The sequence below is a fragment of the Eurytemora carolleeae genome, unplaced genomic scaffold (genome assembly GCF_000591075.1).
Source record: "Eurytemora carolleeae unplaced genomic scaffold, Eaff_2.0 scaffold575, whole genome shotgun sequence".
Classification (NCBI taxonomy): Eukaryota; Metazoa; Arthropoda; class Copepoda; order Calanoida; family Temoridae; genus Eurytemora; species Eurytemora carolleeae.
This window is the reverse complement of record NW_019396602.1, coordinates 35,068-58,348: the sequence shown is the minus strand read 5'-3', so window position 1 is coordinate 58,348 and position 23,281 is coordinate 35,068. Positions and strand designations below refer to the sequence as shown.

General features: G+C 31.1%; 1 protein-coding gene and 1 long non-coding RNA gene across 4 annotated transcripts; one reads left to right on the top strand and one right to left on the bottom strand.

Moving 5' to 3' along the window:
• Nucleotides 1–3,852: 3,852 nt before the first annotated feature.
• Nucleotides 3,853–6,682, bottom strand: LOC111706161 (uncharacterized). Its single transcript, XR_002766173.1, has 4 exons — nt 6,628–6,682; nt 5,655–5,723; nt 4,474–4,530; nt 3,853–3,929 (listed from the first exon to the last, which is right to left on the bottom strand). It is a non-coding gene; the product is annotated as an uncharacterized LOC111706161 (long non-coding RNA).
• A 1,019-nt stretch (nt 6,683–7,701) lies between these two features.
• On the top strand, nt 7,702–22,939 carry LOC111706154 (uncharacterized). Of its 3 annotated transcripts, none has more exons than XM_023478939.1 (15): nt 7,702–7,800; nt 10,262–10,334; nt 13,427–13,531; nt 13,639–13,662; nt 13,925–13,966; nt 14,928–15,011; nt 15,487–15,606; nt 15,995–16,043; nt 16,795–16,916; nt 17,254–17,305; nt 18,881–18,943; nt 19,490–19,545; nt 20,873–21,065; nt 21,490–21,683; nt 22,122–22,939. In XM_023478939.1, exons 2-15 carry the CDS (start codon nt 10,266–10,268, stop codon nt 22,398–22,400), a joined length of 1,452 nt encoding a protein of 483 aa, XP_023334707.1. In that variant the 5' UTR covers nt 7,702–7,800; nt 10,262–10,265; the 3' UTR covers nt 22,401–22,939. The 3 variants fall into 3 exon arrangements, with proteins under 3 accessions (XP_023334707.1, XP_023334706.1, XP_023334708.1); XM_023478938.1 differs by lacking the exon at nt 7,702–7,800 and adding an exon at nt 8,280–8,649; XM_023478940.1 differs by lacking the exon at nt 7,702–7,800 and adding an exon at nt 8,284–8,649 and having other exon boundaries at nt 16,843–16,916.
• The last annotated feature ends 342 nt before the right edge of the window (nt 22,940–23,281 follow it).

The following is a 23,281-nucleotide window of genomic DNA, read 5'->3' as shown; positions in this document are numbered from 1 at the left end:
AAAGGTAGTATCCTTATTTCTCAGTGTTGTGGGTCTGTCTGTACAGACATAGAAAATATTTTGATTATTTAGGTTTTTCCAGAAAATTGCTCAAAATTTATTTTTGTCATTTTGCTAAACTGCTTCAAAACAGATTCCTGCCAGTAACTCAAGAGGCATAGGATTAAATCTGTAGTTGTGGGGGGGGGGGGTCCAAAAATCGTATACTAGGACAGAGCCCAAAGGTCGTGCATTGCAAATTATTAATGTAGAGAGAGTACTGAGGGAGGTGGGACAGACATTTTTTCAGGTCACTAATTAAAAATCTTACAAATCTTATGAATTTGTACAAACCTTATTTGATCCCCCTAGTTCTCTTGATAGACCTAGATCTATTAGTTTAATTTGAAGGTTTCCAACTTCACTGCTGGCAAACATTATATTGTTGGGTTTAATGTCCAGATGTACCAACCGCTTCTTATGCATGAAATCTAAAGGGTGGCACTTTAAAGGGATTGTCGACGAAATCTTAGGTGACCCCCCTAGCATGTCTGATTCACAAAATTACCCTTTAAATTGTGATATGAGTAGTATTGAGGAAGAAAATGTCGATTATCAATATAAAAAGCTTGAATTTTAAAGATCGTTAAATTTCTCTGAAAATCCGCCGCATGTCACTTTTATAGGGAAACTATCAATATTTAGGAAGACAAACTATTATATCCGTTTTTCCTCCAGACAAAGGAATAAAGGGAATCCTTGTGAAATGAAGATGGAGGGTCACTTGAAATTACGCGTACAGTCCCTTTAGATATGGGAATTAAGTTATTATCTTCAAAAAATGTTTTTAACAAGTTTTTACCTTCAAGTTGACGGAGATAAAAATATATAATCCCGGTTTAAATTCATACAATAATCTCAGAGATATATACTTTTCCTATCGCATTAAAAGAAATGAAAATATCCGGTATATTGTTAAAATTGTTATAGTTATCGATTATTTTTCTTTAAATTCTTTTATAGTTGATATTTCATAATATTTTGCATTTGTTTCATATACAATGCACTTAAAACGCCCATTATAGTTTGTCCACAAGGTGTCTCTGCTCTCGATGCTCTTAATGATTCCACAAGGCAGAGACACCTAGCGGAAAAAATCGTTGTTTTAAGTGCATTGTATAAAAAACAAATAAAAATATTATGAAATATCAATTGTATATGAATGCGTCGAAAAATAATCTATGATTGTAGATTTTCATATCTAAATGATTTGTTTGATATTAAATTGATCTTTTTACGATCAGAGTCGTCTGTTGCAACTTTCTCAATTTGTATGGACGTTACGTGATCAATACGGTACAAGTCGTTTTTAACAATTTTCTCCTTATAGACGCAACAGATAGAAGTAAGATTAGTAGCAATCAAAAGCGATTATTTTTCGCGGTAAGCCAAAACCCCCTTTCAGTTTTTGCGAACACTTCCTTTAAAGATGTGCACACTCTGACACAAAAACTTTTTTGTTGTTATTCAATTTGCATGTGTTTTGGGACCCCCATATGTATTCCTGAAAACACAAAATGAAAGGTATTATGATTTAATAACAAAAATTAAACAAAAAGTTCAATAGATTTGCGGAAAGGAAATAATTACTCTCCACTTAATCTTTCTTTCTAATTCTCTTGTTCAACATTGCCACTAACTAAGATTTCCTAATCCTCAAATCTTTTCAACCCAATTTTGTAGACCTATAAATATTCAAACTATGATTTCTAATGAATCAAATGACCTAATTTTGAAATATTATCCTTTCAGATTGCAAAGATATAGGGATTAGACAATTTGAGTTTGTGGCAAAGACTTTATAATAAAGATAAAACATGATAAAGACTTTATAATAAAGATAAAACATGATAAAGACTTTATAATAAAGATAAACCATGATAAAGACTTTATAATAAAGATAAAACATGATCAAGACTTTATAATAAAGATAAAACATGATAAAGACTTTATAATAAAGATAAACCATGATAAAGACTTTATAATAAAGATAAAACATGATCAAGACTTTATAATAAAGATAAAACATGATAAAGACTTTATAATAAAGATAAAACATGATAAAGACTTTATAATAAAGATAAAACATGATAAAGACTTTATAATAAAGATAAAACATGACAAAGACTTTATAATAAAGCTAAAACATGATAAAGACTTTATAATGAAGATAAAACATGATCAAGACTTTATAATAAAGATAAAACATGATAAAGACTTTATAATACAGATAAAACATGATAAAGACTTTATAATAAAGACAAAACATAATAAAGAATTATTAACCTAAAGCGTTTAAGATCTGGGAAGCAAAAACTTTACACTTGTTCTCTGTGAGACTGAAACTACAACGAAATTTAATGAATTTGAGCTAGGTTGCTGAACTATAACCTACAGCCGGTTCAAATCCTGAATCACCGATTCAAAGTAAAAGATTCAGGAGTATTTGAATAGGTGGTTTAGGATTTGAACCATCTGTAGTTAGTTCAGCGACCTCATTGATTCATTAATTTCTGTTCCTGGATTGAGATAGAACTCTGAATAAATCAGCTCCGGGTAAATATTCCGTCACTAAAATCAATTTTGTCAAAGGGTTAAAGGGAGTGTCTTTGTAATTGTAAGTTGCAATCCATAAAAAAGGGAACGATATCCTTTAAATCTTTATCTGATCAATAATGTGTAAGATATAGTCGTTTTTCTAATAATATACTCCCATTGTGAGTGCAGAAGAAATGTGCAAGTCACTTTTTAGAATAAATTTTAATCCATTGTTGATCAGACAAAGCTTTCAAGGGTACCGTTGTGAATCAGGCTTGTAACCAATCAGTAAACGAAGAGATGTTTTGACAGTGAAGCCCATAAAACGTTGACAGAGGAAGACTAATTTTAGCTTCATGATTTAAAAAATTGAATAAACACGAAACGTACAGCAATTGTAAAATGTGCACATTTTAAATTTTAAATTACATCAAATACACATAAGATTGATTTAATGTCGTTATCCTAATCTACAGTAGTATAATGAGTCTCTCTTTAGATCCTAAAAAGAGAAAAGAGAAAATTTTTGCAAAAAACGATCATTTAAAACTACTATTTTCATTCGGGTTCGGTTCGGGGTTTATCTTCTCTAGAAAGGATTAAGCAATAATGTTTAAATTAAACGATTTAAAATTTGTTTAAAATTCTCAGTATTTTGTGGAACCTTCTAAAAGTACAAAAAAAACTACTCGTTACTCAAAAAAAAATTAAGCAATTTATTGTCTAGAGAGCACAATTTCGGAACAAAGAGAGGAATAAAATGTTTTGTTTTAAACCCATTGATCAATTGTAGACATTTTGAAAAACCGATAATTTAATGAAGTTTAACTTGTCAAAATCTGCACATCCTGGAAACTATAATGATGTTTATCTGATAGAATTCCAATACTTTATCGAGTTTTTGTCCAGAATTGCATTCTGACTTTGAAAGCGAATTATGCATTTTTAAAAGTGGAGAAATATCGTAAAATAGAGAAAAGATTTTTTTCCGAGGCAATTTCATTTGGAATTAATTTGAATCACAATCAGAGTTTCTAAAGCGTAATTTCAAGTGACCCACCATGTAAAGATTCATTCACAATGGTGCCATTTAATCAAGTATGAGGAGGATATTGTCGTTTTTCTCGGTGGAAAAGTGTTAAACTCGAATAACTCCGAAAAATACTTTCGTATCCAGAGAGCAAAATAGAAAATAATAATAATTCGAGCTTCAAGAATGGTGAAACAAAATTCTAAAAATTTAAATGGCAATGCCATCTTCGTATGGAAGGCCACCTAAAATGACGCTTTAAATGGTTCAATTAATTTGATAAAATTCCTATGATGCTTTCACTTCCACCTTCGTAAAAATCCTAAAAAATACATTCATCAAAAACATTCCAAAGACATTTAATGAAAATTGAAAACCAAAGTATGTCTATACTAAAGGTTGGAAGGGGGGGGGATTCACTTTACTAAAGGTAGGGGGGGGGGGGATACACTGTACTAAAGGTAGGGGGGGATACACTTTACTGTGAGTATTGTTTTAATAAAACTAGTCTTTTGTGCAGTACACTACTATAGACAAGACATTTCCCAAAAGTACACAGTACATACCTTGATGAAACTGAAACCAGCTTTTCGTAAAGTTCAAGAGCTTTATTTTGAAAAAGAACTACTAAGGTTAAAATAATTCATGTTGAAATAAATCAAAATAGTGATCTTGCAGGGAATTTGATATTCATTTAATAAGTTAGATGCCCTGTGCACAATGTAAAAGTAAAGTTGTGGATTAATGTAACAGTGATAAGAATGAAAACTATCAGAACTATCCCTTTTTAAAGGGCACTGTTGTGCATGAAGGGTATAGGAGGGTCACTTTTACGCCGACAGTACCTTTAATTAACAATTGTTTACCTGGAACTGAACTATGTGAGGACACCCAATAGATTTGTGTAGAAGAGCTACCTCTGTCTAAACAATAAACAAAATGACCTTTAATAATTTTTATTTATTTGACGGATATACAGTGATAGTGACATAGGAAGACGACTTTTAGAGTAAAGTTATGACTTAAAAAGATCAATGAGCATGGGAAACATCAATTGTGCAGTGTATTAGGACCCATTTCACTTAATAAGTGATGTAATTTAAGTAACTAGTTAAACTATTTGCTTTGTAACACCGTCAAATACACTTAAGATTTGCTATAAAGTCGTCTTCCCTTTTTTCGAGTTTTCTTGTTATCACTGTATATTACCCATCTCGATTTATTTTGATTTTGAAAATATAGCACTGGAACATGATGAATTTTGGAAGATTTTTACAAAACTTTGTTCCGTAACTTCATTGTTATTAGAATATACTTGAAATACAGGGTTATACATAACGAATGAGACTTCAGAGTCGACTTTATTCCGTTGCATATCTTTACTTTAACCTGTAGTATAGTAGGAACCAGACAACTGTGGAATAGGAAGAGGACCTTTTACACGGTGCATGGTCCGAGCCGGTACAACATGTACTTTATATGCATTTAGTCGTACCGTCCAGTCTGGACTATCCAGTGTAGAGTCGGCGCAGCACGTTTTATGCAACAAACATCTAGCCTGGCAAGATTACAGTGAGACTCAAGTTATGATTTTAAATAGTAAAATAACATTCCAGTTAATTTCGTGTACCGTGCCAAATTTCGACTAGCCAGGGCAAGCAGTACAGTACAAATACAGACTATACGAGGCAAAACGTGACTGCACGCCAAATGAGTGATCCCCTTCTAGTGAAATGTATGTACAGTGTACACAGACTCATTTCACTTAATAAGTTTAGTTTCCAGCTAATTTAAAGTTTTTTTCTGCTTTATGAAAACATAAAACCAAAAGAATGCTTGAAGATCGTCTTCCTATTCCACAGTTGTATGGACTCTTCTGTACTTTGTGTGTAACATTGTTGTGTATCAAGTTAGTAACCGCGTTTGGTTCTATAATACATTTTCTTATTTATTGTAGGCTTGATCCTCGTCTCTTGTTTTGATGAGAAAGAATACAACATTGGCCTATATGGGGAATTAAAAAAAATGATAAAAAAATCTTATTTACCCTGGCATTGAATTTTTCCTCTGTATCTTTTGTTCTCTGGTATTTAGCTGCGTAGAATTTAGAAGGGTTCTACAAGAAACATACAATACTTTCGTCTGATGCCCAGAATCCCATAAAGCTTGATCTCAAGATCTACGGTGGATACTTTAGAATATTACGCGAGAACCTGCTTGATATGTTGATTATGGATATTAACAATTTCTCCGTTCTCCCATTGGTTCAACGCTAAATTCTCTTGAATCTGATTGGCTGTTCAAGGGATATCTAATAAAGATTAAACTAATCTGCAGATTAATAAAAGATCATGCTCGATATCACCAATAAATTCAAGAGTTTCCACCACAGAAGATAAAAGCAAAAATAATCGTTTTTTAACGAGCTAGTGAAAACAAGTCAGAAATCATAATTACTTTTTTTCCATAGTTCAATAAAAAAAACTTTATAAACAAATTGACAGTTTTAAAATATGTCAATCCTTTCAGATTTGACAAAATCTGTCTACAACATAAATCTGAATACAACATATTTAGAAAAAAAAACATTCTTAAAAAGATTGTCCTTCATCAAAATTATTTTTTGGTTTATAGTTTTATGTTTAACGGGTTAAAGTGATTATAGTTGTAATTCTCAGTGACCATCCATGTCAAAAGAGGGTCATGTCCTATTTACCCTCAAAATCGTTAATCTGAACAATTATTGGAAGATACGTCGCTTTTCAAGCTTAGTAAAAAATACTTTCTCCATTGCTTCTAGAGCCAGAAATGTGCAAGTCGCTTTCGCTGAGAAGCAAAAATAAAATTAATTCGATTTTAGAAACCGAAACAAGGATATTTAATTTATACTTTATCACTCAAAGTTTTATCAATGGAGGGTCGCTTGAATTTTTGTTTACAATCCCTTTAATCATTTGCGACATTTTAATTTTTGAATTTGGAGTCCCTACTACCCAAATATCGTAAACAATCCCATTAACCTTGATTGCTGTGACAAGATAAACAAAAGCAAATCCACCAGTTCCCAACTTCCTGGGTCAACATTCAATCAATCAATTCATCAATCAACTAACAAGTCAATCAATCAATGAATCCATCATTCATTGGTCCAATCAATTCATCAATCAACTAACAAGTCAATCAATCAATGAATCCATCATTCATTGGTTCAATCAATTCATCAATCAACTAACAAGTCATTCAATCAATGAATCCATCATTCATTGGTTCATTCAATGGATCAATCAATCGGTCAATCAATCGATAAAATCAATCGATCAATCAATCGATCAACCAATAAATCAATTGATAAATCAAACGATCAATGAATCGATCAATCTCAACCATTTTAGAATAAAAATGTGAAATTATATCGAAAACTAGCTAAAAAAGAAAAATATTGAAAAAATATTCGATTCTTTTTTTAGCCTATGTCACCCTCAGGCTACACATGAGTGTCCACAAAAAATTTCAGCTCATTCGGTACAGATGTTTAACTGGCTATAGGGATCACATAGTTACTGTGGGTGAAAAGTTCGTTAACGATCATTAACGATCGTTAACGAAGGTTTGTCATTAAATGCTATTAACCAATGGTCGTCATTATAATGATCGGTAACAATTTTTAATGATCGTAAAAAATTAAAAAAGTCAATTCTTCGTTTTTTATCCTTAACAAATGGTCTTTTTAAAAATCGATAGTTTACAAAACAATCTTTTAGTTTTTTTGGGGGGTTTCTTCGTCGTTTTAAAAACAAAACGATCGTTTTTCAAGAAAGTGAAAACGATCCATCCTTTACTTTATGAATAAGTTGTTTAAAATTATGCAAATTTATTTTTCCTTACAAAAAGTCTTAAAAATAAAGATAAAAAATGTCAAAAACAAAAATTGCGCGCATCTATATTTATTATTCAATTCTTGTGTTCATCCTAAAAAGTTAAACTAAAATCTTTGTCAACAAAGAAAGTACAATCAAACGAAGTTTCACCGTGAAAACAAAGATTTAATGTGTTAAATTGAATAACCTGCCTTGGCTTAGTATCAAGCTAGCAGGCAGTAAAAGAACAAGTATCTCAGTACAGGACTAGTTACTTGTTTTAACTGATTGATTTATTCCTGATGAGTTTGTAATCGTTTTTGAGCTGATTTACAGGTTTAGATTCTACAGTCACCATTTTCAATTATTCTAGATTTTTAAGAGTTCATTCTTTAGTTTATCTTTTTTATAAAATGTTCATAAACCTCCTCCTACTCCTACTCCTACTCCTACTCCTACTCAAACGTGAAGAGGAACGTGAAGAGGAACGTGAAGAGGAACGTGAAGAGGAACGTGAAGAGGAAATACATTATGTCCCAAAGTTATTCGTTTCCATACTTTTAACAGCATATGGTGTCTCAAGAAACCAAAACATAATTTTTTCTTTGTCGCTCTGATTAAATTAACATAAAATTCATTAGCAGATTATACGAACATAGAAACACTAAAAATCCCTTTACATTATCATGAACATAATATCTATGTTATAACCTGAAAATCATTATCACAAAATAATTTAAATAAATAAAAACAACATGAGCAATTAACAATAACATGGATATTTTTCATGAACATAAAAATCATTTAACAAATCATGGAATTTGTAAAAATACATCAACAGTCAAAAATAAGAAGTTTCGAAAATTTCGTGAACGTTTTCTTTTGTTAAAACATGGCCCAAAGCATGTTGTATCTCTTGAAAAATCCAGCTATCCAAACTCTGACTCGTCATAAAGTCGTCTTCGACAAAATTTCTATTTGTTGCGCATTTTCTAAAGTAGATAAATTAACAGCGTAATAAAAGCAGTGAGTTACTAGTTAGCTAAGCTAGGTGAAACTCTTAACATATTGGAATATATTGTCTTTTCTCAATGGGATTGTCCCAATAATTGTAAATTACCCTTCAAAGAGTTTAAAACACGATTCACAACAGTAACTGTTAAAAATCCGCCAGAGAAGTGATAGGTAAAAGAGTACACAGATGTCGTCTTCCATTTTCTAAAGTTTTGTTAACAACTCTTGTTTGTAAAAGATAGAGCAAAGGCGAAAGCGATAAAAGTTATGACTGCTGTAAAAAAATAAGAAATTAGCCGTGTTGCTGGATTTTTCACATTCAAGCATCAAATAAAAAGATTGCAATTTGCAATCATAATATTAGGGTTTCCACGAAATGGCTAAATCTTTTGCGCAAAATTTGCGCTATTTTCGCGCAAATTTTTTTTTTGCGAACTTTTGCGCTATTTTTGCGCATGAAACGCAATGAGTTTTGCGCGGTTTTGCGCTATTTTTTTTGCGCAATTTGCGCAAAACCGGAAATAATTTTTGCGAAAGTTGCGCATGAAACGAAATTTTAGTTTTGCGCAATTTTTTTTGCGCAATTTGCGCAAAACCGCAAGTTTTATGCAAAATGTAACTTTTTAGGCACATTGTCAAAAATTGATATTCTAAGCTTAGAATTAAACAACTGAAGATTTATTCCATACATAAAAAAATATTAACATACGAGAATGATAACGATTATACTACACTCAATTGGTTGCTTCCAGTAACAAAAAGTTTAAATTAAGGGACCAAAATTAATAAAATAGAAATTAGAGAGTGTGAAACTTGGCAATATTTTAATCCTATTAAATAATTTCAAGTGACCCTTAAAAAAGCTTTGCCTAATCAAGTATGAATTATGTTCTTAAATTTTTTTAATCAAATTTCTGAAATCTTTTTTATCTCATATAAAAATGCAAGAAAGTAACCAATGCCTGAAGAATCCACTTTTAGGAAATATGCATGTCCGAAACTAAAATTGTCGAGACTTTTACTGGACAATCTGTTTCGGATTTTGGAACGAAATTGCGGAATTGCGCAAATCTTGCGTTTCGCAAAAGCGGAATAGGGCAATTTTGCGCGAAATGACTTTTGCGAATGATTGCGCAAATTGTTGTTTTTTCTCGCAAAACTGATGCGCAAAGAAAGAAAAATTTTGCGTTTCGTTCCGCAAAAATTGCGCAAAAGTTTTGCGAATGGAAACCCTACATAATATATATAGCCTCTGCATGTTTTTTATTAATAAACAACCTTGGGATACCAGTAAAAAAATACTCAATAAAATCCATAATTTCACAAGTTCTTCCAATGAATGAAATCTTTTTACTTTCAGAAACATATAGATTTATTAAAATATCAGATAAAACACTATATATATATATGCTTTCAAGATTTAGGTTTTTTATTGTTCACAATAACCCTGAGACAGAAGCCCACAGGAGTCACGCGCATGCCGCGTTGAATTACAAGACAGAGAGAGAAAGAGCATGCGAGTAACTCCTTTAGGCTTACGTCTCATCGTTATTATTGTCAACGAAAATCCCCTAGATCTTGAAGACTTTACATCTATAGTGTTCGATATCTGTAAAGATCGGTGATGATGGACCAAACCTCTGTAGAGTAAAGAAAAGTAGTTCTACATTCATTAAAAATATATTTCGGTCTGGATTGACCCTCGTCAGTTCTTGAGATTGTTTCTGTCAGGAAGATTAACAAAGAAATTCGATATGTGTATTAAATATTGATCTACGTTTAGTAAGATGTTAGATGAAAGTCTGGAAAAAGATGAAATAAACACCTCTAAATCAGTCCAAGGATCAAGATTAGAGGTATATTTCTAATAGATGCAGGGTAACCCACATGTCAATATGAGACTTTAAAGAATACCTGAAATAAAAACACATTATAGCATAATACACAACAACAACCAAAAAACCAATAAAATTCAAAAATATTTTAATCATTTATTAAGAATTAAATGTACAGCACACTCTCGGTTATCTCCGATTTCAGTTGTCTCTTTGGTTTCTAAAGCAAATCAAAGCATAATTTGTCTTTTTGTTCATTCATCATTCAGAAGGAACGTAAACATGTCCCGGGGGGGTGGGAGGACGTCCAGGCACAAAATAAATGTTCTTCCCTGCCCCCTAAACAAACAAACAAATATCTTATCTTATAATAACATATAATTTTATTCATAATAATGTAATTTAATGACTTCTCACTTGTACAATGTACATATTATACCTTTAAAGTATTACCTCCCCCCCCCCAAACAAAAAAAATTATACTTAATAAATTTCTTTTATAAACCTGATGGATTTAAAAATTATTCTCTTGTCTTTAATAAAATCTACTTCAATTTATTTGAAAACTTACTTCAACCTTGAGTTCGTAATATTTTAAAAGTTAATTATGTCGTCTTTACAGTCTCATCCTTTGTGGGTAGCATTGTACATAGATTTTCCATTAATTTCATAATTCAAACACTAATTTTCAAATATATCTTATTCAAATTCAAATTTAGATCCCTTTAAAGTTTAAAGACGACATTTCATTAGAAAACTACAGTTTGTTTTTGCTTGCATTTCCCCCGGACCCGGGGGTTTGATCTCGGTTAAACCTTTTCAGCTAGGGCTTCCCCGAATATGTAATTAAACATTGTTGAAATATGCTTTAACATAATATATCCAAATTACAATCTTCATGGTTATTTACATTATAAGTTTCAACCCCAGTGAGGGAGGGAGTCCAGAGTTCCTCAAATAGTAATCACCGCCACCCAAATCTGTTTTGCGGCAAGCGCGCTCCTCAATTGGTAATCTCCACCACCTCAAATAGTAATCACCCCAAAAAAGCATAAAATTAAATCGTTTATTTCTTAGAAATAAGACCATATTGACCTCTTTTAAAGACCAAAAAAATCTGAAAATAATTTGAAAATTTAGTTTAAGTCAATACATAACCCCGATAGATGTCGAAAATTGTGTTAAAAGTGCATTAAATTCAAATCACATAAAACAAAATTTTACGGTGATTACTATTTGAGGTGGTGGAGATTACCAATTGAGGAGCGCGCTTGCCGCGAAACAGATTTGGGTGGCGGTGATTACTATTTGAGGAACTCTGGACTCCCTCCCTCCCCCAGTCAAGGGGACTTCAAATTAAAAATTTAAAAATCAGAAAATAAAGAAAAAATAAAACTGCACCGATTTCACTAAAAGATAAACACTTTAATACAGAATTATTGATACTATGATTTATAATTTTGTCAGACACAATAGGTAGTCAAACAATTTTATCAATTCTAGCTCATGGACCTTGCCTACGTCAGAACCCGGTACAGGACATAGAGCATACGAGTACGACATAGATATTAGATCCTAGAATTGTCTTGGTATAAGGTCTGTTGCTGGAGAGTTACGCATCATTGTGATTGGTGTTTCAGTCAATTCTCAACCAATAGTGTTTAACACTATTTAGTCAGACCGTTGAGACGGTACCAATCTTCCCCGAACCGTATCGACCTTTCATTCCTGCTCTCAAGCTTCACTGCGCTATACCTTAAGAACCTTATTGACTATCTTGCATAACACTGAGAGTGTTCACATTCTGCGTTGCCACCTATTGTACTTGATAATCTATTTGCGCCAACCTATTTGCACCAGCTATAGTTTTGCCTACAGATAGGCCAACTGTGTTTTCCCTTGCCAGAATATGCAATTGCAAATAAGATGAAGCAAATGAATAGAGCTACGCTGTATCGGGATGTTACTACGTTGTGAAGCAGTATTACTACGGAAATGTTTAGACTATTTCCCCCAGCTGTCACTTGGTATCAGTTCAATTTCTAACCGCAAGAGATCTCTTCTTCTTGAATTATTTTAATGTTTACAAATTAAAAACTTAATTCGATACAATCATATAATTTAATATAAATTTTGATATAAACAATTTCTTAGGATGAAAAAAAAAATGTTAGAAAAGTTCTTAAATTCAAATGATAATTCAAAAATTTGCTACGTAAATCATAAGACTATTTACGACTGAGTAGCACTCTCTATCAACGCCAAAAGTTCTACTAATACTTTTTCTTCCTCTCTATGTGAGATTATCATGATGACCAATTACCTATGATGTCATCTCTTTAAGATCTCAACTGTTTGATGTTGAAAGTCTAATGGTCATTCTTTCACAGTAAAATCCTCATAAGACGCCATTCGAATATGTAGATTCTTTGACACTGGTACAGTAATGGAAGTTATGCTTAATTGTTGTCAATTTAAGAATAATGAAATCGATAAGATAAATGAATGGTTCAATGCGAAATTTTCAACAGAGTATAGTTCTGATCAGATTTCATATTGCAATATTACTATGCTGAGTATATAGTATTGGTACTATATGGCTTGAATCTCTGATAGGATTATGAATAGTAATAATTCTATGGCACTGAATGGGACCATCACTACTCGGCGTAGAAAGTGTGCGAATGCGTCCGCTCCCATGGCACTGGCACTATGATCTGTAGTTAATTTAAAATCAGTGCAGGCAGGGCAGTAGAAAGTAACAAACTAGGACCGTAAGATCGGGTCAGCTCAGATTTAAATGTTCATGAGTTGTGTGTGCATTGTTTAATCTTTTAATTAAAGATAAAGCTAAAAATGTTTTACTTGTAACGATTAATATTACTAAGGGTTTGAAAATGTTTACAGAATATTTTCAAAGTTTCAGTAATTAATTTTAAAAAAATCCTTCAGCTTTTTTTTAATAAAAGATTAATAAAGACACCATTCATTCCACATTTTACCTTTACTTTACTTTACTTTACTTCATTCCACATTTTACTTTACAGTTACATTTTACAGTTACTTTGTTATAACTGTAGAATATGCACAAATACCTCTCACCTCTCTTACAGGCTCAGCCAAAGAAGAATAAAAAAGAAAGAAAAAAGAAAAACAAACAAGAAAAGAAACCGATCCTTCCTGAAAAGGGATGGCCAAATGTATTTTTAGCATTTCAGGTAATCAAAGAGCGTCAAAAAATTGTCCATTTATAGTAAATATTAAAATCTACAATAATGTACACAAATATTTTCTTTACAATCGTTAAAAAGAATATTCTTTTCAGATAAGGAATCCTGAAATTCACAAGGAAATAACAAAACTGAATTTTATTTATAGCAATGCATATATTATATACCCCACTTTCCGTGTAAATTTTTAAATTGCTGATATTATTCTGACAGCCCGTCATTATTCATTATGATTTTTTTTTACAAAAGTTGCACAAATTGCATTTTTCTGACAGGTAGTTATAAAATCGAATTAAAAATGTTTGATTTTTTTCTGTTTAAAAAAAAATACATTTTTCAAAAAAAAATTTTCAACTCATGATTTTTTGTTCATTTGCGCAGAAGCTTATTAATATTCAGTACTCTGCTGTAAACAAAAATAAGGTGAAATGTGAAAATTGTAAATTTTGTCATTGCTTTAGAGCTTAATCTTTTATTTCATGATCATCTTTAATTTATAAAGATATATTTAACCTGTTGGTTATGAACTTCATTTCTATCCGTCCATGCTGATAAAGAAAGAATTTCTTACAGTTAGAAATTACCGACAATAATCAACAGTACAGTGAGAAGCGTAAAACTGTAGATTAGGAAGACGACATTAAAGTAATAATTAAATGTATTTGATGTTGTTATAACAATCAATTAGTTTTTCTATAGTAACTTATTAAATCACTTTTTTAGTTAAAATGTTTCAGTTTACACAGTTGTTGTCTCTCATATTCATTCATTCATTCATTCATTGGACTATTTAATGTCATAATTTGAGTCTAAAAGTCGTCTTCCTATTTCAGTGATTTAAGGTTCCTTCTGTACCATTCATGATGATCGGTAATTCATTTTACAAACTTATTCCCAAACATATACACTGTAAAACTTTTTATTGTATATTTTATTCAATATTTGCACATCAATATAATATTAAATAAATTTTATCTGAATTTTGAATAATTTTGTTTACCAAATCGAATTCAATTGGATAGGAATATTCCTATTTATTGAATATTTTATTCAAAACTTCGGAATAGAATATGTAAATAACCACGCGTTGACATTGTGACTTGTGAGTGATTTTTATACAACCGTATTGAATATATTATTCAAAATTTAAGAATACCTCGGGTCGTACGGTGGTGGTGCTTTAACATAAAGGCAAAATCTGGAAACAAGCTATTACGTAATATTGAATAAAAACTAATTATAATAAGTTAATAGTAGGTTCTTTTTAATACTTTTCGCTAGAATTATTAGATTACAGATAAAAAACTCATACATAGCAAAAAAAATAATGTAAACAAATCTCAAAGATATCAAATCAATCCTAAAACAAAAGTTTTTATTTTAGAATTTGATGATTGGATACGAGTCGATGAAAAAAGCTCACGTGACCCTGTTTGTTGCATACGTCGAAGAGGATAAAATGGAACAGGTCTAATTTAAAATCTTTGTCTGATCAAGCCATGCATAAGATGACCAACAGATAAAGGTTTCAAGGGTACCATTGTAAATCGAACTTGAAGTGTAGGGAAGAATAAAACTACAACTACGACATTTGAATAATTAGCTTTTATTTAAACATACTGCTAATTAACATTATACAATGGTCACTGAAAACTGTGAAATTCTCTTTTCTATGTGTTTTTCTTTAAATACTTAACAACAGTTTATACTTAAATATTATTTTAATATTTAATTGTCAATTTTGATTTGGTTATTCTGCAGTTGTTTAAAGCACAGTTTTAGAAATACATTTCAGCTAAAAGTTACTAAAATTTTTTTTTCTCATTTTGTTCTCAAAAGAAAGATTGAAGACGACAATTCTACTTTGTTCTGTGAATAAAAAAACAAACTAAATTTTCACATTAAAAAGAAAAAAAATTTCAAAATCTACATTTTTTGTTTAGTTTAAGGGAATTTTGGAAGAATATTTCAACGGCAACCTGAAAAACAGATTTACCGAAGAACCCTTTACAATCAGTTTTCAAGGACTTGGACATTTCAAGGACAAGGTCGTCTTTGGTCAGGTACTATACAGTGGTTCTAGTAAATATGTACATTGTTGGATTATAATTTTGAAATACACCAGTCGATATACAGGGTTACATACATAGGATGAGACTTCAGCGACGACTGTACGGAATTTGTTTAGTCCCTTTTTTATTTCCCTCCAAGACTGGCTTTTTGGCTTTGCTGAGCTTAATCATTTATAAAACGTTAGAAATACTAAATTAAGGGTATTTAGAAACCAAACATTAACCTTCAAATCGTCTCAGTGTAAGTGTTTTGGGTCGTTTTTACAGTCTCATCCTTAAAAGCATAATCCTTTTAAGAGTAAAACTTAAGATTTAATTTGGTCTACTTTTTGATCCAGTTTATTCTGGTGACCACTGCATCAAATTCTGACTTTTTTAGCCTGTAACGGGAGTTGAAACTATTCAAAGAATAGCGGAGGAATTGAAGGGTAAAATTTTCTGTTATTATTTTTATAAATTTTGTTGTTAATAACATTTTTTTAATTCGTTTTTTTTACAAAATTAAAAGACATTAGTAAATACTTTTAGATTTTGACCATGCACCATTCTTTGATTTTAGATTGAAAAGCCACGGAAAGGGCTTGTAGACCTAATTAAAAGTTACACTTAATTTGTAGAGTTGCAAGTCCAATGTACAACGGTACCCTTAAAACAATCAAGGTTGACGTAGATATTCTTGGTTTTCTAGCGGAGAATTGAGTGCTGGGAAACTCGAATGTACACTGAGCTAAACTTGTGTGTTGGATACTCAAAATCCAGATTGCTTGATCTCGATACTCATGGTGGACACTTTTAATTTGAGGACTAATGTTTAACCTCATATATTTAAGTTCTTCCTCCCCTGATCAAAACTCCCTTCAACCCTTGCTGGATACGATTAGCATGCAAGATATCGAAATTTGATTAAATTAATCTACAGATTAACAAAAGATCGAGTTCAAGTAGTGATCTCGATATCCACAATACAAAAGTTCCCAGCTCTGGTTTAACTATTTTCTATAAAATAAAAGCTCTTCGCTGTTCCAAATTGGCTAACATTTTTTGAGGGCCAAAAAATTCAATTTTTTAATATATCTTGTTTTCTTCAAATATTTAAAAATAAATTTTAAGTGTTTTTACAATTCCACGGGCAACTCCGGGCACTTCAGTTAGTTTTCAATAAAGCTGTATTTTCTGTAGATCACTTGACAAAAGCTGGAATAGATGATAAAGCTGTATTTTCTGTAGATTACTTGATAAAAGCTAGAATAGATGTGAAAAAAGACGATCATCCTGTAAACCCTCATCTTACAATATTCAAGGTAGGGTTTCAAAATTCTCGATACGTTTTTTTTGCAAAATTTCGATTAATTTTGAAAATTTCATTTTCATATGATTACAAAATAATTGCAGAATAATTTCTTGAAATTTCTTAAATTAAAATGAATATCTGAATTTAATATTTTTTTTTTTGAAAACCAAAATATTTCGACATATGACAAATGAAATAAGTATGTAGAACAAATATCTGATGTAGCAAACAAACAAACTAATGTTGCATTTTTAACTTAATTTTTGAAAATTGTAAACAGATTTATTTTGTTTTATTCAAACTTATTTCATGAAATTTCTGGCCATGATAAACATGATGTTTTTAAGTGCAAGAAGCATTTACGGAATATTCCTCTTGAACTTTTTGAAGAATATAAAGGTAAAAAAGATAAAGTAATTGTAAAAAAAAAATCTTAAAAAGTTTTGTATATTTTGAAGTAAAGAAATGGTTTTTTTTTAAGATATTGATTAACTGTTTAGAAATTTTAATAAATTGATCTAATTTCATGAAATTTTATATAACGTTAAATTGAATAATAAATAAATTGTAAATTTGAATATTTCATCTTTATTAATCGTATTTTAAGTTTCAAGTTGCCAAAGGAATTGAGTTTTGCCCCAAGCTCAAATTTTCTAGTTTATGTATCTTTGCAACCTGCATTGTCGTAGACCATCGATATTTTAAACTACAATTTTGTTAGAATAAATAATCTAAGTTTGGAATATCAAAGGTTTACACCATCTGGTTGTAAAGATATAGGATTAGAAAATGTAAGTTTGTGGCTAAGACTGAATTCCTTTAACCCTATCCCTGTTGGGGTACTTGAATACCTCTAACTCCCATGTTTGATGTCCAAATATGACAAATGATACATCATTGAAAAGCTCTTATGCTCTACTTTTAGAATCTGCCAAACAATTTTCAAGTTAGCACAAATTTGCTAAATCCAGCTATAAAGTTTAAATGTTTGCAAAAAATGTCCAAAAAATGATAAAATATACATTTTCAAAAAGCCCTTGACAATGCCATTTCAAACATGCCAAAATTCCTGCACAATTTAAAATAACCTAATGTGTAATTAAGAAAAACTATAAATGTGCAAATTTCGTTTGACGGGTTGTTGGCAAATAATTTGCCAAAGTTTCTTTGCAAAAATTATGCAATCCGTTTTTTTATGTTACAGGCTTTCCTAAAAGCTAAAATTATTAAAATCTGACAACAGAAAGTGGGTCAAAACAAAAATTCAGTTTGTTACAGGAAAAATTAATCATTCAGGCACAGTGCCTCAGAACTCAGGCAGTTAGTATTAAAGACCGATTTTAGACCTATAATGAAGGCTAGGGGTATTTAGGAAACTAGCCTTAGAGGGCGCTTCGCGCCCATCTTCTAAATTAATTGTGAACATGTTCTCTTTGTGTACATCGTAAAACAAAACAAAAATAATTCGCGGATTTTCACAAAAAATTTCGCGGATTTTCAAAATATTCAAAAATTTAATGACGATCGAATTTTGATGGAGACAAATATTTAAAATTTCAATCATTCATCAACCTGCCCTGGGGTCCCTAGATGTCCCACAAAAAATTTGGGCCCGATCGGTTCAGCCGTTTTGACGTTTATTGGATACAAACAGACAGACAGACAAACAAACAGACAGACAGACAAGCCAAATTTATATATAGAAGTGAGAAAATTTCAACAGCCTCATACCAATACTTTTTGAGTTAGTTAAAAAAAAACTAGGAGTCAAATAAATGACTTTTTTGGTTTTTGTTTTACAATGTATACAATGAAAATGTTCACAATTGAAATAGAAGATGGACGTGAAGCGCCCTGAAAGCCTAATAACAGATAATTCACTTAAATGTTGCTATAATGTCGTCTTCCTATTCCACAGTTTTTTGGTTCTCACTTAAAAAAATTCACGAAAAAAATAATAATTTGTTTGTTTAGATTTAGATCTAGGTGAAGGCAGTATAACTTCTCTTCAACTGCTCAGTTTCAGAAAACCTAAAGGTGTCAAATTCGAAATAATTTTATTCTATATTTCAATATTTCTGAATAAATCGAATATTGAAACTTTTGTCTGCACATACTGTTAATCTTGGACCCCTCATTTTGATATCCAATGTTGGCACTTTTAAATTTGGGGATGTATGATTCATGGCCAAGGTTGTATAATAAAGTTGCTAACTCTCGAATCAGAGCTGATTCCGTCTGACGTCACTGATTATAGAGGCGAAAATAGGAGCCAGTGACGTCATATACGGATATTATCTATACTGAGACGACTTTTCCCGTAGATTGGAGCGCATCAAGACTCGAGAGTAAGCTATCTTTTTATATATAACAACCTTGCTCATGTCTGACATGCAGAACAACCTTGTTCATGTCTGACATGCAGAACAACCTTGTCCATGTCTGACATGCAGAACAACCTTGTTCATGTCTGACATGCAGAACAACCTTGTTCATGTCTGACATGCAGAACAACCATGTAAATCTTAATTATAAATATTCTAGAAAAATAATAAAAATATAAAATATTTTTTTTTCCTTCAGATGAATTTGGATATTTTCATCGTGAAGACGAATACTTCTTTAATACAGAAAGCTGGGTAATTTTTCTATTATTAAGGGACTGCACTGTACACGTAATCACAAGAGATTCTCCATTTAAAAGGCGGCTGGACCATGGAAAAGTACATATCTATTTTTCTTTCTTTTTAACTTGTTGAATTCAGAAAATTTCCTTTTTTGTCTCTGTAGTTTAGATCCGTTAATTACTTGAAATTTTACGTCGAAAAAAAGACACTTCAACATGATTAGACAATTGTTTAAAGGGTACTGCAATTAGACAATTGTTTAAAGGGTACTGCAATTAGACAATTGTTTAAAGGGTACTGCAATTAATCATACAATTGTTTAAAGGGTACTNTCATACAGGGAAATTTTCATCTTTCTAAACATCCCAACGAATGATTTGACAGGTTCTTTAAGTTAGTTTAGTCCTTCAGTTCTCGTCAATTTGATATTCTCAAAATAAAACTCACTCCTGAGTGGTTTAATAAAATTATGAAATCCATTAAAACACCAAACCACCCTGCTTATCATTGAAATACACTTTGACCCCTAGAAGTATGAAATCGCGGATTGTACAATTCTTGGTGATTTTGCGTACATAAGCTATCTATATTTATTTATTTATCTATGGCGGTAACTTTTTTCATTGCACTAAATATGCTGTGGGTTTTTCCTGAACATTTTAGGTCGACAACTTTTATATTTTAGAGAACAAATTAGACTATCAAATAAAAAAAAAACACCAATAGAGAAATTATATTTTTTAATTAAACCAATTTTGACTATCAATTTCCTTATATTGGATTAGGTAATTCGGATTCGGTTCGAAAATCCACATAAAATGGTCGATTTTAAGAAAATGTACGTTTAAGATTTTTCGTATATATCTCAGTCAAAGCTTCAGCAGCGATTTTATTCATATACGGTGATAACCAGAAAACTGTGAAATAGGAAGACGACTTATGTGTATTTTTGGTTGTTACAAAGCAAAAAGTTTTACCAGACAGTTATTAAATCACTAATTAAGTGAAATGGGTCTGTGGTCACTGTGCACTTGCTGTGTTCCATGCTCATTGGTCTATTTAAAGTCATAACTTAAGTCTGCAATTCTTCTTCCTATCACAGAGTTTTCTAGTTATGACTGTATGCTTAAAGATATTTAGCTAAACAAATAGATTAGTGCTCACGAGTCACATTACACATTGTAATGGAAAAAGTTTTTCAAAAAACATTACTCAAAAATTGCGTATAAAATAGGTTATTCTCACCCCTGGTAAAGCCAGTGGGAAAATGTGATGAAAGACTAAAATACAAAGTTTTAAAACCTTGAAATTTTAAAATTTTTACATTTTTACTTTCCAGGGATCATGTTCACCAAGTGGGCCTCATACAGAGTGTTGTGAAAATGAAGAAATGACGAAATTCTTCCAAAATTCCAAAATTGAAGCTTTGGAAAAGATGCCTTTTAATCATGAAATCAGACTAAGCAACGTGCCTGTAAACACTAAGAAGTCTGACTTAGAAAATATGCTAAAGTCCTTTGGAAAAATATCAGGTGTTTCATACTTTTTCAAATTCAGTTTTTCCAAATCTGATTTTTAAAAATTGCACTTTTCTAAATTGGATTTTTCCATAATTGGAAATTCCCAAATTGCACTTTTCTAAATTCAATTTTTCAAAATTAAACTTTCCCGAACTCGAATTTCTTATGTTGGATTTTTTACAAAATTTCCTTTTCCCAAACTGTAATTTTCCAAAATACGCTTTCCATAAATGGAATTGCCCAACTTAGATTTTCCCAAATAACTTCTTACCAAATTTGCTTTGCTCAAATGCAATTTTCCAAATTCAGTTTTTTCCATTTGCATTTTACCATAGTACATTTTAACAAAATGTAAGCTCCCAATTTGGAATTTCTCAAATTGCAGCTTTAAAAAGCTAAATTAAAAAAATTTAAATTATTAAAAATGATGTTTCAGATATACGCTTGGATGAAGATGCCAGTACTGTGTATGTAAACTATTGTAATGAGTCTGACACTGCAGCAGCAATAACAAGAATAGACGGATACGAATACAATCATTGTATTCTGAAAGCAGAATTGGTTTACAGAGGTGACAGAATAAAATACAAGGAGAAGCAAGCTTTCTCAACAGATTTTCAAAATGTCAAGGTATTTTTTTTAGTTTTATTTATTTAAAAGTACAAAAAAAAATTTATGTAATTTTATGTTTTTAAGTTGATCATCAATAAAATTTGCCTAAAAATTTAAATCCACTATTGATAAATTTTATTCATAATTATTTTTTTTTCCCGAAAACGTTATTTTTTTTTTTTTTGCAAAGCTGCAAAGAAGAAGTTGTAAATACAATTTTATGTTAAAAAATAACTTTTTATCTTATCGATGATTTTAAAAATTATTCCAGTAAGAAAAGAAAAAAATCGGAACTTGTCACTTCGTTTTTTTTTTGGTTGGTGGGAGGTCAAATAATTTTTTAAAGAAACAAATTAAACATTAAGCCAGTCAATTCAACTTTTTACTTGCCAACCATTAAAATACATTTACATTTACTTTTTTATTTTAAGTTAAAAAACTATTTTTATTTTTTAGACAAAGGCCAAAAGAGGCAAAAAACTGAAGAAGGTTAACAACACATTGCAGCATACAAGTGCCATTGGGTTGTCAAATAACAGCACATTGGAGAAAACAGGGGCCATTGAGTCGTTAAATACCAGCACAGGGGATCAGACAAGTGCCGTTGAGTCGTCAAATCAAAGCAGAGTAAACCAGACAAGTGCCATTGGGTTGTCAGATAACAACACAAAGGACTCTACACATGCCATTGGGACCACAAGTAACCACACAGACGAGGACACAAGTGCCGTTTAAGACATTTGTTAATGTGGCAACAAAGCTGGGGGACCAAAAGACCAAAAGTATAATGAAGTTTACAGACATTTTTTTATTTCAATGCACTTTTTGAAAAGTTGATGGGAAAGTTCCTGTGATCTTGCCAGGCTACATTTATGTTGCATAAAACGTGTTGGGTCGATTTTACACTGGGTAGTCCAGACTGAACAGTACATATAGAATTCCTGTTGTTCCAGCTCGGTTCATGCTTACCTCAAATTTGGTGATTTGGTAATTCAAACTTTGACATAAACTTGATTTAGTTGAATTTATAGTTTAAAATGTCGAAGGAATATCGCTTCAGGTTGCACAGATATAATGAGAAGAGTGTTTAGTTCCTTTAATCTACAACTTTTGTAAAAAAACATTTATGAATTTGCTTAAGTCAAAATATTTCCTGATTTAATTTATGTTTTCTATTTATGTAAAGAATTAATACCATAAATGAAAAATTAGATACATAACATTTAAAATTCGGTGATGGTAATGGACCAAACTTCTGTAGAGTAAAAAAGTAGATGTTAGTTCCACATTTATTGAAAATATATTTCGGTCTGGGTTGACCCTCGTCAGTTCTAACTATATAATTACCATAAAATAAAATTTTTTTTTTAACATTTTGCAAAAAATCACAAGAAAATAAACAAACAAAAAAGATTATTCAAAAGAAAAATTTGGGCTGTCAAATGGACATAAGGGAAACGAACTCAGATTATGAGATGGAAAAAAGATAATTTGCAAATATTCACTTTTAAAAAAAATGTTTAAGACAATTATTATTCCTTGAGATTGTTTCTGTCACAAAGAATAAAAACAAACTGTTTAGATGTATGTGTAAAGACTAGAGTAGTGGTGGGGGT